Consider the following 15,871-nt stretch of genomic DNA (forward strand, 5'->3'; position numbering starts at 1 on the left):
AAATATCTAAGGATTTGTCAGGAATCAGGATTTATCTCAACAAGACCACTCTGATACCTAAATTAATATAGAACTTTGATAGTAGCTGTAATAAGGTAGAAGAGTAGTTGTAATAAGGTAGGAGAGTAGGAAAAAGAGTTTACTTAAAGAATCCTGTGTGCTTAAGCTTTTTCTTTCCCTTATTTGGAGAAAATCCTAAAACCCTTATCAGTGAAGGGTAATTAATGGATCATTCATGGTCATTAAAGAATCACGGGCCCTTACTTACCATAGGGGTTTCCTCATAAAATCGTCAGTCCAACCTATGAGATAAAACAAAACAATGCCTCCTCACAAAATTTAATTGAAATCATTTACAAACAAATCTTGGATATTTCAAATCTACTATTCAACTGAAAGAGGATTGTGTTGGGTTCGGAGCGCAGCGGAAGATATATATTGAATCATGGATCTTTCGTGGTACATATAGTTTTACACAAAAATAATATAAAACATACCTCGAGTCCTCGATAAGTGTGAATGATATCACAGACAGATAGACAAATAAGAGCCCCACGTGTGACTCCTCTAGCGGTATCCACGCGCACTAGATCACGAACTTGATACGATCCGTTAGGTGCTAGCCACTTGGATCGACAAAGTCTTGGAAGCACTACCGATCTCTTCCGATGGAGGACGAAGTTGACGAAGGAGAAATGGAGAGAATGAAATCCTTCATCTGAATCTTTCCGAGGATGGCTATTTATAGCTTCCAAGGAATACGAAGAGTTAAGCTTTCAATTAATTCATCATTTATAATCTTCATTAATAAGGAAGATGAAGAGTTATAGGCTCCATAAATTCTTCATTTATGACCTTCATTATGATGACTCTTCAAATTCTCCATTAATTATCATTATGATGACTATTCGAATTCTCCATTAATCATCATGATTATAGCTATTCGAATTCTCTCTTCTTTGTATCAAATAAATCCATATTTGATCTTGATCGCGACTAGCTTCCGATACTCTTGTTCATGTCTACGTGCTATGCGTGCGACCCTCTAGGTTTTATACACGAAGGCAGTGTAAATCCATACACAGACTAAGGTAACCGTCTAGCAACAGTTTTTAGCCACCCAACGCGATAAAATTAATATCAATCATAAACTGTAAACCACTATGAACCGATTACTGTGTAATTCGATCTCTTCATCTAAGCCTACATCCCAATTAATTCGGTACATTATGCATCATTACTAAATTAATTGTTTTACTTGATTTCTAAGATATAATAGACTCCTCTTGAATGATAAATCATTCCTCCTATGACCATGGATTTTGAGTCACTAATATCTCTATTAAGCGGCCAGGATGTTAACTCCTAATCCAAGAGACGATGAATCCTCTATTGACTCAACACTATTCTCTCTACGCTTTGTCATACACCCAACTACCGTATTAATCACAATCCGATTAAAGACTGCTTTTAACGGCATCAAAGCATATAACTCCACGCATAGAATAAATGAAGGTCTCAAGTCAAAAGATCAGTTACACTCGTTCATAAAAGGAAAGACCAATGATGCTTAATATGTGATCTCCTCTTGAGCGGGTCGTGTCCAGTGTACCTCTAAACTCAAGGCACCCCCAAGTACAACTTGGATATCCATCCCTCCGGTCTATCTCGACTTAGCCATACTCAGCGTTGATTTAGATATTCATGTCCCCTCTAGATATCTATCCGATCAAGGACTGTTTTCATATTAATATACCGATTAATCTGTGGGACTTTATCATTAATCATATACGTACAGAAAAATAAATAATTAATGATAAATTCTTGCCTTTATTAAATAATTATCCACAAAATACATAAGGAGTGTCTTGGCACATAAGTGCACACACTAACAGATTGCTCATGCTTCGTTTTAATGTTGACTCCAAATTACTTCAGTCTAAGTTATTTTTCAAGAAAAAAAGTTAATGATGAGAACCACTCAAAGCACTCATACTAATGGATATAGAATTTGAACTTAAGAGTTGACAATCTCTTCCGAAGTTCTTACAGTTAAACAGCTTACGCCCTTGTTCCAGTCTTAATTATTGTGACAGCATCTCATATACAAAATGATTTGGTATTACAAATCTGTGAGGACATCTGCAGATGCTAGCAACATATGCGAAGATAGCATCAGAGGCATAAGATGCCATTGTTAGGTAGAACATAAAGGCAGGGAGCAAGTCATTGGAAGAATGGGACTTGTCTATTGCCAAATCACTTGAGGTAAGGAGTAAGCTAAAGACAGAGAGGAGAGGAGGGCAGTCTATCCACTTACAGTTGGATCGACGTATGCTCTGTCAGCATGCGCCAAGCGAGCTTGAAACAGTGACCACTCCAACATGGACCGCTCTCTTACCTGCCTCTGTAAAAAGAAAGGAAAGAAAATACAATCAAAATGAGAATGAGTTTCTGGTTTGGAACTACATTAACATTTGATTTTCAGTTCAACTTAATGAGTTTCTGGTTTGGAACTACATTAACATTTGATTTTCAGTTCAACTTAATGAGTTTCTAATGTTCAAACTCTCAAAGGATGTCTCGACCCCTCTTCTCAATCCCTCGAGACACATTGTCTTAAGTTGGAATAAGATCATGAAATAGCAAGAAGATATCTCTGAAGCCCCCTATTATAGACAGGCATTGTTTAAGCCCACTCAGAACTGATGATGTTCTTAAGCTCCCCACTTCTGTCACCCTTCTATTCCACCTCTTCAATCTACACCTTTGAATTGAAATCAACATGTGAGAAATTGCTCAACTACTAGGCTCTCATCCCAGTATTCTTGGTTATAGTATAAAATTCATGGTTTGAGGGAAACAAAATACAATGGAAGAAATTATTTGTTTCAAATTAAAGCTCATAGCTGTTTTGAAAATGCACTAAATTTGAGATTTATGAATATTTTCTATCTTTCTTAAAGTCTGCCATTTCTAATTAACCAAAACATGGTTCTATGCTTTAGTATTTTCTTAACATTTTGATTCTCATATATAGTCATCCAGTCGTTTTAATTTAGAGAATTGCATGCATTTTATCCTACACTGGCACTAGGAGTCTAGGAAAGAACAAATTATGAGGACATCATATTCATAGTTTGACATTTTCAGCAAAAGTTCAAGTTATGCTTTCCTTCTTCAGTAAACATCTGAAGAGAGAAAATGCCATGTCTCTCAGTTTATACTAGTAAATGGCTGACCCGTCCTATCCATCCTTTAGGACCCTTAAATGTTTTTCTTTTCTCGCAAACTATCGTGTCTTATTGTATGCAACTCCTCAAGCAGAAGCATACTCAAGTGATTTGCTCCTAAGACCTCTTCATCCTCGTTTCACTTTTTTTTCTATGGTTGAAGAAATCTTCACCTGCATGCTCCTTTAATAATTTCCAAATTTTGGCTTACTTATGTTTCTAATCATGGTCTTGATATCTTTCTATATTTATCTTTCTAATTTAACTAATAAGTTGGGCATATCTAATATATATGCTTCATCTCAATCTTAAGAGGCAGTGTTAAGAGGTATTAAGGATATTAGAATATGGTAGAGTTTAATCCTACAATTGTTTTAGGTTTAGGGTTGTCTTATGCCTTGTCCTAGATACATGTATACCTGTAAAAAAATGCAACAGAATATTTCCCCCCAAATTATACAGATTTAAATTAGATATTTATGTGATTTGAAGTGAAAAGTATCTTACTCTATTTATGTTAAATTTAAATCTCATAAAATACACAAGCAAACAAAATTAAGAAATTCCTTCCCTGGCAAACATTCCAAAGCATTTGACATTAAAATAAACAAAACTAAAATAGTATCTCAAGATTAGACAGGAAGACAGCAAATCTGCTATTTAGCTAGGTGGAAAACCATTGTAGCCACCAAAACATCTAATAAGTGAGGATAAAATCAAGGTTTAAAATCTCAATCCGTACTAAGATTTTGGTCCCCGACTAGAACGATACGGTTTCTATATCGTATCGTGCCAATATAATTTCAATATTTTTTAAATATAAAATATATTAACTAAAAAAATTATTTAATTTAAATATGTAACAATTAAATAATATATAATTTTTAAGTTAGAAGCATCAAAGGTAGGATACAAACAAACTCAACAATAGCAATAAATGAAGTGGAACTTGGAAAGTAAAATAACTTAAATATAAGCTACTGAAAAATACTAACTTGGTCCCTGATAGAACCACTTTGATAGCTTATCCATTGGGCATCAACTACACCAATCTTTTCATGAGCAGGCTGCACAAAAATCAAAGAAATGAAGAATTAACATGACAACTTAGCAACACAAAATAATTGAAAATATACATAAATCCAATTCATGTCACAATAAGCATCATATTGGTCAGGTAGTTTGTTTGATCTGAATTTGAACTGACATAAGGGTTCTCAGATAAGTAGATGCTGTCAAAATTAGCTGACCTCAACACATCTTGCAAATGCAAAGTCCAGTCCCCATCCGTGAACCAGATCATTCTGAGATGGCATAATACTCTTATTGGTCATGATGAAAAGGATTATATTTTCACATAACTGAAGGCTATCAGTGTCATAAAGGCACCTGAATCATATGCCAAACGCAACGCCAAGCATTCCTCGAGAAGACAGGAGCTACAATTTCTACAAAGCTGAAAGAATATTGTTTTCAGGAATGTAGCAAATCAGAACCCTGTCTATTCCTTTTTCTAATTCACAGGAGTATAATAAATACCCCAAAAAATAATATGATGCAAAACATTATTCCAAATATAGGAATCTTATAAAGAAATAGGTGTTTGTTTCATAATTATGGTTTTAACACAGGATAGGCAGACAAATAGTTCATATATCACAAATTAAACATATAGGAGGACACTTACGCAGCACATGGTGGCAAATGAGGATCAGTACACCAACCAGGTTTCTCCATGGTTTCTCTGAGAAAAAAAAAATGAAGATCACAATTAGTAGAAAGAACAATTATACAGTAATGCATATATACCGGTGACAAAATAAGGAACCACGAGGAAAGAAGACAGTCAGTAGGATAAGCAATGAGTCTACTTGTGGACATCACTGTGAATTCTCCTTTTGGTCATCTCCCATGTTAATCCTTCATTTGGATCTATGCCTGGTTGAGAAATCTCCAAACCATATTTTTTAACCAAATGAAGGTATCTGCATGAGAAAGAGATTATATTGGCCCAAAAGAACATTTCAATTAAAGAACTTTCAATTAAACAGAGGAATATAGTTTGTACTTATCAGCATTGAAATGTTCTATGCCAATGTGGTCATCCCAGACAAATATGTAATCATAAGCTGCTACAACATCTGGATGCAGAAAACGCTTTGCATACCACCTGAAGATCATCAGAATTAATGAGTGCACGAGTAATATCATGACATCAGTAGAAGAATTGGAGGAAACTATAGACACAAAATGATTCCATAAACTAAATGAATAGTGCTTTATGTTGAAAAAACATCCGACCAACTTTACCATTTAGTTTGTTTCTTTATGCTGACATGAATTGCATGCTTAGACCACTCAAATTGTTCCCAATCACTAGCTCGACCATCATAATGGAAGAGTAATATTGTGAAATCATCAGAAAGCTAACAGGCAGACGAACAGACATAGTACAAAAAATAAGATGGGATAAAAAAAATTAAAGTGGAGAATCACAATTACTAACCTTTTTGACTGCCATGTCAACATTTTTTGATTGATCAAATGCAGCTGTAAATGTCACCAGATATTTTGGATGTGTTTTTAAATCCTGCAGCATGTATGGAAGCAAATACGTATATAACAACAACCAAGGCTTATCCCACTTGGTGGGGTCAGCTAAATAAGTATATTAAACAGTAATTTAAAGCTCAAAATGAAAAAAAAAAACACCTGGATAAATTGATGACTAATGCGTTTGAAATTGAAAAGAACTTATGTAGTATGGATTTTTAGTTTGGAAACCTACCAGAAAAAAGTCAACTAGTTCAAAAACCAGTTGACACTGTGTCGCGTCATAATCTGAAAACAAAATTTAAAAGCATGCTTTTGGTATTTTGAATTGGTATTCTTTGAAGATCCGAGATATGGATTAGGAATGCCTTTTTAGTGTCCAATTATGAGTATTTGAACTCATTTGGTACAATCTTTTTGATAATTGTCAAAGGGGGAGAAGAGCAAAGGGGGTTAAGTTTGAATTTTAGAAAAAATCATTCTCCGTAAGTATCTTTTTGCAAATTTCATAGCTCAAGAGGAGCTTGGGTGTAGGGGAGCCTGTTTAGGTCCCTAATATACTTATGCATTTTTCATGCATGTTTACCTAACTTAAAAATAATGCTAACCATCAAAAAGGAAATCTTGTTGGAGATCTTGTACCAAAGGCAAATAAGAAAGAAGTGTATACAAACAATGGTAGATTATCCATAGAAGTGAGATTTGACCTACATTTGATATTAAAACATAACAAGAAGCTCTAAGGTGAATGAGAGAAATAGGGGCGAATAAAGAATCAAGTGTACCTGGCTATCAAACTCAAATAGGATGGTATCTTGAACATTAGAAGAGGTTAGTTGATGAAAGAGAAATAAGCATTCGCCGGAGATTTTACAAAGGTGAGGTTGATAGACAAAGAGGCAAGAAGAAGCAAATGAAAGTTTGCCTATATTTTTTTTGTGAGAAGAAGCAATCTAGCTTGTTTGTTTATGGACAAAAGAAAAAGTGAGATGAATATAACAGGCAGTCACCCCGCCTAGCACTTTTGAAAAGGGCATCAGACTCAACATGCGAAACTCTCTCATTTGGAAAGGCACTTTTGTTGTAGAGTAATTGATGTTGCCAAAAGTCATAATTATAAAAATACATGGAATAATGTAATAAATAGATAAATATTTTTATATTTTTTAAAAACATGAATTATTTCAATCATCTAATTTATTCATTAAAGCACTTCAATGGCTTCATTTGATATTTTTGAAATTAGACGACTCGATTTTGAAAATTCTATACATTAGAGGCCAAATTTTGATAAATAGTCTTCCATATTATTTTAATATATTTTCTCTTATTTTACAATAATTTTAAACTATTTTAATGATCAACCCATCCTACTATACTTTGTATAGTGTTTATATTCTAATAATCCAATATTAAACAAACATAAATTATTAACCGTCACAACAATTGTAAAAACATATTAACTACTACTTTTAGTTAATGAAAGCTCAAGCTAATTAAAAACATTTCCAATGGTAGGAGTTCTTGGAGAGGTTTTTTGTGGTTCTACAACATCACATCAATGTACATCAAAAGCAAAAAAAACCTTGTTCATCTCTCCACTATCAAAAAGCCTCCCAACAACTTCTTTAAGGGACCCACTCTTTATTTATATTTTATATATCTATATATATATATAAATAAAATGTATTATATATATATATATATTATATTGAACAACAGCTAATTTTAGTCATTGAACAATAGATTATTTTTCTATTTTATTGATTTTAATTTTTTTCAAAAAAAAATAATATTATAAAATTATTGTAATTTAAAAAATAATAATAAGGAGCAGCTCCCCAAATTGGGAACCACTCCCAACTTTAATTAAAAGGAGCTCCCTCCCACTATGGGAAGGAGCTCCTTCCATTTGACATGCCATCACAATAGAAGCTCCCATTGTGGATGTTCTTGTAAGTACTCCATGATAGTTCTGATATGGTCAACTAAGTTAAGTTAGGTCTTGTTGTATTTAATCCTTGTGTCTAAGTGTGCAGAAACTTAGGAACACAAGAAGTCGAGCGGAAGACGCATCTAGCGAGAAGGCACAGGAAAGGAGCAGATAGGCTCGGTGCATCCAAAAGACGAGATACTGCGGAAGAGTACACCGGTGGGCGAGAAGGAATTAACATAAGAGACTAGATTAACAAACCTGTTTTGGATCGCCCCATAACCTGCGAAGATAAAGATCCGTTTCTGCCACAACTATTCCAGGAGGTAATAACTCTGCACCATAAGGGTTTGATTCCACATAAATCTGCGCAAAAAATAAGAGATAATTAACAAATAACCATTTCTGCTTCACTTTATTGGATGATGGCTTTAATATAACAGATTGGGGCATTTTTAAGTATCTCAATTAACTTCTTTCGGATTCAATCAATGGTGGAAAAGCATGACAGCTCAAAGGAAACTAAAATTTTTTAAATGTACCATTACTATGCTAATTACAACAACAAAATGCAATTAATGTTTCTAGGCATGGCAAGGACAAGACGATGTTACTTCAACTTAGGACAAAGCTAGTGCTAGACACATGGATATTGATAATAATGCATGTCAACGCATGTATATTCTTCAGGCATACATTCATTGCCAATAAAGTATAAGCTGCAACATCATTTTGCAAGGCTCCCTTTAATACAGGGTTCAAGGAGGGGTTAGTGTATACAACATTAAACTTGCAAAACACAGAAGTTATTTCCATAACTAAAACTGCAGTTTTCTAGGTTGCAATGGGCAACCGCATTGCTGAGTGAAGCATTGCCTTCAAAGGGCAGCTCCATTGCATGAACAAATACACAACTTTACCCATTTCTAGAAAAGAGGTGGGTTTTCATATTTAAACCCTGCTCCAAAATCATAATGGAACAATCCGCCTAGGCCGATTTTTAGAACACTGTGAAATTTATAACTTTACTAGACGACTGCCTAGAGATGTTTTCAAAAGACTAAAAAAATTGAGCAAATGCAACAAAGATAATTTAAAAAATAATTATAAATGAGGATAGATATCAATGTTGCTTTTATTAGATATACTACACAACTCTCAAAGATTTTGCTGTAAATTTCAGGAGCTGTGAGTGCTGACTTATAACTGCATGGAAGAAAAGTGAAATGGTAGTCTTAGAGCTTTGTGGTGGTTTATAATGTGTAGCATGATCAATCCAAAAGCATGATGTTTGCTTTATAATTATGAGGTAAGATATAGACCTATTATACAATATCAATGGCCAAAGAAAATTTTTTTAAGCATACATATGGATGGATTTTCTGGAGCAGTATCTGAAACAAACACATGCTTAGGTCATTTAAAAAAATAAAAGAACCATTTACCTTGAAAGGATCATCTGATTGGTGAGACCTAGTTCTATTTACACGGGGTTTGGATGATGCAGGAAAATCTGTTCCATAAGATCTTCTATCTTCAATGAAGGCCATTTCAATTGTAGATGATAGATCAGGGATGACCTGTAGCTGTTAGTAATAAATATTTCTAGTTTCATTTACAAATCAATACAAACATAAAAAATACTTGGTATCAATAGAAGATAATGGCGGAAAACAGAGACAAACCCTGATGCTGGAAAAATTCTGAAATGAAAGGCCAACAAAGAACCCAAAAATGACTCCCAGTATGGTTGTAACAGTGAGCTTGGTCCCTTCATTGCTCTTTTTCATTGATCCACTGAAAAAAAAACAGAAAGATCGTATAATTAAGATATGGTCATTACTGAGGAAAAGAAAAAAAAAAAAGACAACTATGAATTCAAAACTCAATCTAAAATTGTGGAGGTAATGTTTAGGATGAATTAAAAAAGAACCTGCGATAAATGTTTCCCATCTAGCTGGTACTTCTCAACTCAAGTAAATTTTACCAAATCGGAAACAAAAACAAATAACTAGCGAACTTCTTTAAGAATGTAACCACATCTCAGCTCCTATCAGCATGCAACGTGTTTACCTGGTAGAGTAAGAATAAGAAATAGACTTTAGTCAAGTAATAGCATTGATGCATGATTTTCATGACTACCATACCCTGATAAGTTGCAACCGTGTTGAAAAGTTAGAGTCAATATTTATGCTTATAGACTAAACTGGCAAGGCAGCCATGCGATAGATCAATATCTGGGATATGAATAGTCAGCAAAATAAATTCCTGTACATTGTTGGTGGAAACATACAACATGCCATTAAATGTACATTAGAGATATACAGTCAATCATTCCCTTAACTTTAACTCTTCTCTGCAGCATTGCTTCCCATATTTTCCTAATAACTAAGGATGTTGTTATCCATCCCCCCTCTACCAATACAGATATTATTGCGAATATGAAATATTGTGAATGGATCCCTATATATCACGTGTTTACAAATGAGCCTAGTTAGCTTCTAGCTCCCTGTATTTTAGACTTAGCATCGACCACTTTTGCTAAAACATTTGGTCAAGAAAGTTCCTGGCCATTATCAAAAGTCTAAGCTGTGAAAACCAAAATCCAAGCGATGCTAAATGTTGATCATCAATTGTATTGGGTTATAAACGTTTTTTTATGTGACATCAATAGCTCTAAACCTTTTGTGCACAAACCATAAATTCAATTATTTATTCAAAGAGTAATCGTGACTAAAAACATCTAGCAAGCAGCTTCAGCCAATATGCAAAGAAAACATCAAACAAAGAAGCTTGTCACTTGGGTGAATGAGTATACAACTTATTTGTTGAAACAAATGGGCAACAGCAAGAAAACATAGTCGTATCCAATCAATCAACACCAAATGCTGGGAAAAAAAAGTTTGGCACTTTATGCATATCTACAACGAACCAACATCCAAGAATTGTCGTTGAGAACACATAATCGGCAGAAAAAAAATACTGCAAACAAGCAATCTCATCCCGTAACTCGAAGGTGATAAGCAAGAAGACGAAATCGCACAGAGAATCAGAAGTCGCAGCTCCGAATCTGCGCAACAAGGAAGCTTTCGAAGAAGTCAGCTGCCCCAATTTGAGTTGACATGTTCCGGTTCGTCTTCACCTGCCCCGCGTAGACCGAGAAGACCATGACTCGTCGACGGCAGGGAGCGCATGAGAACTTTTTGAAGTTTCTTAATCAGTGGGATTTGCGGATTGATCCCCTGCAATTACGAGGACGTGATTATCGTTGTAATCTGCGTCGTATCCGTCCATTACTCTAATCAAGGTTGGCTGTCCGTCCATCGCTTTAAGCCGGCGTGTGGTGACATGGACGGTTGGGATCTGAGGATGGGGGAGATGAAGGGCTGGATTTGGAGAATTTATTAAACAAGAGGGCATCGTAGTCGATGTTTCCATTTCCTCCGTAGGAAATAAGATTTCTCTGTCCAGAAGAAAATTTAGGATGTTTATTTGTTCGAAAGCAATTTATTGAAACAATTGTTTTTTCGTGCGACAATTGACGGTGTAATATTTTGTTGCACATAAAACGGACGCAAATGAAGTTTTTCGTCGCTTTTATTTTTCTGCATGTAATCCTAAAAATTCTTATTCGGTCGGGCAAATTGGACGGAGAAATTGATACGCGTCTTTTAATTTTTTAATAATCGAGTCTCAGACAATTTAATAAATAATTTTTTTTAATACACGATTGACCGATCTAACATATTACTAATATTTTTCAATTTATTGCAGTGGTCGTGTTCGACATACAATCAAAATTTTACATTAAAATACATGAATTTAAAAGAATGTAAGATATTTTCATTAATATCAAATCTTTTGAGTAAATTTTAAAAACAAAGCTATGAAGGTTTGGGTTTAAATGAATAATATCATGTTATTATGAAAATATGTGAATATCTTTTTAGACACAATAAATAATATCAGAGTCATGATTCATACCAAATGTCATGTGGGGTGGTCTTGAACCAAGTTGTGAGAGGTCTGAAACAGGTTAGGGGTGACCAGATGCTTACAGAGAGGTCCGGAGCAAATCAGGGTGACCAAATGCTTGCACGGAAGATCTCTTCTGCAGATGCTTGCAGGGAGGCCCGAAGTAAGAAAGGGTGACCGGATGCTAGCAAGGAGGTGCAGAGCATGACAGAGTGATCGGATGCTTGTGGGGAGGTCTGGAGCAAGTCAGGGTGATCGGATGCTCCTGGGAGGCCCGGAGCAAGTTAGAGTAACTGAATACTCGCGGAGAGGCCCGAAGCAGGTCAGAGTGACTGAATACTCACGGGGAGACTCGGATCAAATCAAGGTGACTGGATACTCGCAGGAAAATCAAGAGCAGGTTAGAGTAATTAGATGCTCGTAAGAAGATCCGCAAGGTGATCGGATACTCGCGGAGAAGCCCGAACCATAAGAGTAATGGTGGTACTTCGTTTGAGGGGAGGATTGTTAGAGATACAAGCTGAAATGGTTTTTCTATCTAATACAATATTGTGAATAATTTAGACAATATTTATACACAATTTACATATGAGAGAATTATTCTCAATCCCTTGATTATAGCCTAATTAATATGAATAAATATTTGATAATAGTTTCGTGATTAGAATGATCCCCAATCCCTTTATTGTAACATGTGATTGCCTTATCTATATGAAATTTTAGTGTGATTATTTCTTTCCGTATCATTCCCCCACAAACGAAGCGGTGTAGCACACACTGTGAGTTTGTTACGTAAAAGAGCAAACCGGTGAAAAGAGAGGCTCTTCGTGAGGATGTTAGCTAGCTGATTTTGAGTAGAGATATACTAGATGATAAGAGTCTTGCGGGCAACACGTTCATGAACAAAGTTGAAATTTATTTCAATATATTTTGTATGAGCGTGAAAAATGGGATTGGTAACGAGGAAAGTTACGCCAATGTTGTCATACCAAAGAACTAGGGGAGATAACATAGACACTCGGAGTTCATCTAATAAAGATTAAAGCCAACAGAGTTTCGCATGAACCTCCAGAAATGGGGGGTGTTGAGTGGTTTAGCCTGATACATGTTTGCCCGAGAGAGAGAGAGCATATCATTAATATATTTGGACTGACATATATATAAAGAGACCAGTTGCGGTGCGAGTAGCCTCAATACCAAGGAAGTCGTGTAGCTCGCCCAAATCCTTGAGAGGAAAGGAGGTGCCCAGATGAGCAGTTGTAGATGTAATAAAGGAGGAAGAGCTGCTGGTAAAGATAATATCATCCACATAAATCAAGAGGTATGTCGTGATTTTATAGAGTCAAAGAGGAAGAGCGACGTATCTGACCTGGAGTCAGTATACCCTAGTGAGAGTCGGGGAAGCACGTAGGTGGCATGTCATGCTCGAAGGGCCTGATTGAGATCACAGATGGCTTTGAGTAGCTGGCAGACGTGGTCAGGTTGGTTAGATTGGTCAGGATGAATAATGTCAGAAGTTGAGTCATATAGACCTCCTCGTAAAGAGTACCATGAAGAAAAGCATTGTTGGCATATAGCTAGTGTATAGGCCACCCATGGGTGATAGAGAGAGAGAATACTCTGGATGGTTATGGGTATAACAATCAGACTAAACATCTCTGCATAGCCAAGACTAGGCTATTGGTGAAAGCCTTTAACAACAAGATGAGCTTTGTACCTGTCAATAGAACCATCTGCTTTGCGTTTAATTTTGAATACCCATTTGCATCTCACGATGTTTTGGTGAGTGTGGAACTAGTGACCACGTGTGGTTCTGAAGAAAGACATTATATTCAGATGTCATAGTAGACCGCCAAGATGGGTGTTTGTTAGCAGTGGTGAAGCGGGTGGGTTCTAGGGAGTCAATTTTGACTAGATGGGCACCCCGAGTCTTAGTACGAGTACACATAGGATGAGAAGAGCAAGAAGAAGCACGAAATGGAAACCCATGAGATAGAGAAGAGTCATCTGGAGCCGAGTTAGGCGAAGCCAACGAGGAGATAGACGCATCGATATCGGGATCCACCGAGAATGGTAATTCACTAATAGTGGAAAGATTAGTGATTGGACATTGTGGTGCACTTTGTGATCCTGAGGGAGATTGTGTTGCAACCTATAGATCAAGAGGAACAAACACTACATAAGGGGAGGAGATAACCTGATAAGTTGGTAATGATGATGATGTAGTGAAAGGAAAACTCATCTTGTCGAATTAAACACGATAAGAGATGAATATCTGTATTATTGACATATGAAGACATCTGTAACTCTTATGAGAAGAGCTATACCCAAGAAATATACATTTGAATGAGCGAAAGTCAAACTTATGTTGGTTGTATGATCGTGTCAATGGAAAGTAAGCACACCCAGACACTTTCATAAAGTTGTAGTTTGGTGATTGACAAAATAATACATCAAACGGAGATCATCGAGCAAGGACTGGCATAGGTAGACAATTGATAAGATAGGTAGTAGTCAAGAAGGCTTCATCCTAGTAGCAGAGGAGCATAGACGCATGAGCAAGCATGACGAGACATGTCTCTATGAGGTGCTGAATTTTGCGTTAGACAATGCCATTTTGTTCACTGGTATGAGGGCATGATATGCAATGCTAAATACCATGAAGTACAATTAAATTACCGAGAGATTGAAACTCACCTCCCCAATCAATTTGTAGGCTTTTGATTTGACAATTGAACTGAGTCTCAACTAAAGCTTTAAACTAAGTAAAAATGTGAACCATATATGACTTGCGTTTGATAGGATATAGTCAAGTGTAGCGATTAAAATCATTAACAAAGTATGCAAAATAGCGATATCCAAATTTAGAGAATATCGGGGCAGGTCCCCAAACATCAGAGTGAATCAAATCTAAATGTGCAGTAAATTTAGTCATAGATAGTTCAAAAGGTAGTTTACGGATCTTGCCCAAATGACATGCATCACAAGAAGAAATAGTCTTATTGTCTAACATAGGCAATTGAAAATGCGAAATAACATAAGAGGTCATGGCTATGGATGGATGACTTAAGCGTTGATACTAGATGATAGTAGAGTACCGTGTACCAACAAGGGCTTGTTTGTGAGGCATGCTATCATAATGAAGACAATAAAACTCACCTTTAATAAATCCCTAAAGGAGTTCCATCTTTGTATACTGGTCCTTTACAACACAATATGTTAGATGAAATTCAAGGAAAACATTATTATTAGAAGTGAATCGAGCGACACTCAATAAATTTTTGATAATTGTAAGTACATGTAATATATTAGCCAAGTGTAGCGGTCTGTCCAGGCTAGGAATAGTAAAGTTACCAAGACTAGCAATATGAAGTGTCTTGCCATCACCAACAATAATAGTTTCAGTACCTTGATGTGGAGCATGAATTTAGAGATTTCCCAGATCTGTTGTGATATGATCAGTAGCACTAGAGTTATGATACCAAGATGGATCTGAAACAGTAGATGGTGCAGCCATTAGAGCAATGGCTAAAGTGGTGTGCTAAAAATTTTCATCAAACTGACAGAAGCAATTTATTGCAGAATGACTTTTGTCATTACAGATTTGACAATATGGAGTAGAACGATAATTTTCGACAATATGACCAAAATGAGAGTAGTTAGTGCATCGAAGACAACAATTACCACTATTTTGGGAGCCTCGATGATCGCGACCACGGAATTGGGCATGGTTGTGCGTAGAAGCTCATTCAGAGTGCGACCTATTTGGAGAAGAATCGTAGATTGGCTACCCAATTTATTCAAGCCCTCCATTCGTTGAAGGGTGAAGTGACCCATGGGAGAGAGATGGAGGATTTCCGGCGCTTGCTCGCCATTATCGCTGGGAAGGTTGACCGTCACCACCCTGACGCATGTTGCTGCGGTTGCTACCGATTGAGAGATTGGTCATTGACGGAGTGTTGGTGAGTGACCCTAACTGATACTCGTAGGAGAGGAGCATTCCTTCCATGTCGTCAAATGACACTGTGTCGGGTCGCATGGTAAGTGTGACGAATAGAGATTCATACCTGGTCCCAGACCACCAAGTACCTGGAAGATGAGGTCGTCGTTGAAGATACATTGTCCACCGACAACTAAGATATCTACCACTTCATTTATATTTTGCATGTATAATGCT

The 15,871-nt window shown here is 36.2% G+C and overlaps 1 protein-coding gene across 4 annotated transcripts; it reads right to left on the bottom strand.

Moving 5' to 3' along the window:
• Window positions 1–1,971: 1,971 nt before the first annotated feature.
• Window positions 1,972–10,918, bottom strand: LOC122042350. Of its 4 annotated transcripts, none has more exons than XM_042602408.1 (14): window positions 10,730–10,918; window positions 9,653–9,792; window positions 9,405–9,516; window positions 9,165–9,305; window positions 7,981–8,085; window positions 5,740–5,823; window positions 5,544–5,659; window positions 5,302–5,403; window positions 5,105–5,218; window positions 4,921–4,977; window positions 4,623–4,689; window positions 4,484–4,537; window positions 4,229–4,300; window positions 1,972–2,407 (listed from the first exon to the last, which is right to left on the bottom strand). In XM_042602408.1, exons 2-14 carry the CDS (start codon window positions 9,670–9,672, stop codon window positions 2,309–2,311), a joined length of 1,143 nt encoding a protein of 380 aa, XP_042458342.1. In that variant the 5' UTR covers window positions 9,673–9,792; window positions 10,730–10,918; the 3' UTR covers window positions 1,972–2,308. The 4 variants fall into 4 exon arrangements, with proteins under 4 accessions (XP_042458342.1, XP_042458343.1, XP_042458344.1 ...); XM_042602409.1 differs by having other exon boundaries at window positions 10,652–10,918; XM_042602410.1 differs by having other exon boundaries at window positions 9,165–9,299; window positions 10,763–10,916.
• Window positions 10,919–15,871: the final 4,953 nt, after the last annotated feature.

This window comes from Zingiber officinale, chromosome 2A (genome assembly GCF_018446385.1).
Source record: "Zingiber officinale cultivar Zhangliang chromosome 2A, Zo_v1.1, whole genome shotgun sequence".
In the NCBI taxonomy this organism is placed as follows: Eukaryota; Viridiplantae; Streptophyta; class Magnoliopsida; order Zingiberales; family Zingiberaceae; genus Zingiber; species Zingiber officinale.

Excerpts from the sequence above, each read along its gene's own strand:
- LOC122042350 (XM_042602408.1), bottom strand. The coding sequence starts at position 9,672 with ATGGGAAACATTTATCGCAG. Across the intron at positions 8,086-9,164 it reads AATCAGATGATCCTTTCAAG|ATTTATGTGGAATCAAACCC; the intron begins GTAAATGGTTCT and ends TTTTTTGCGCAG. Across the intron at positions 5,219-5,301 it reads GAACATTTCAATGCTGATAA|ATACCTTCATTTGGTTAAAA; the intron begins GTACAAACTATA and ends TTTCTCATGCAG.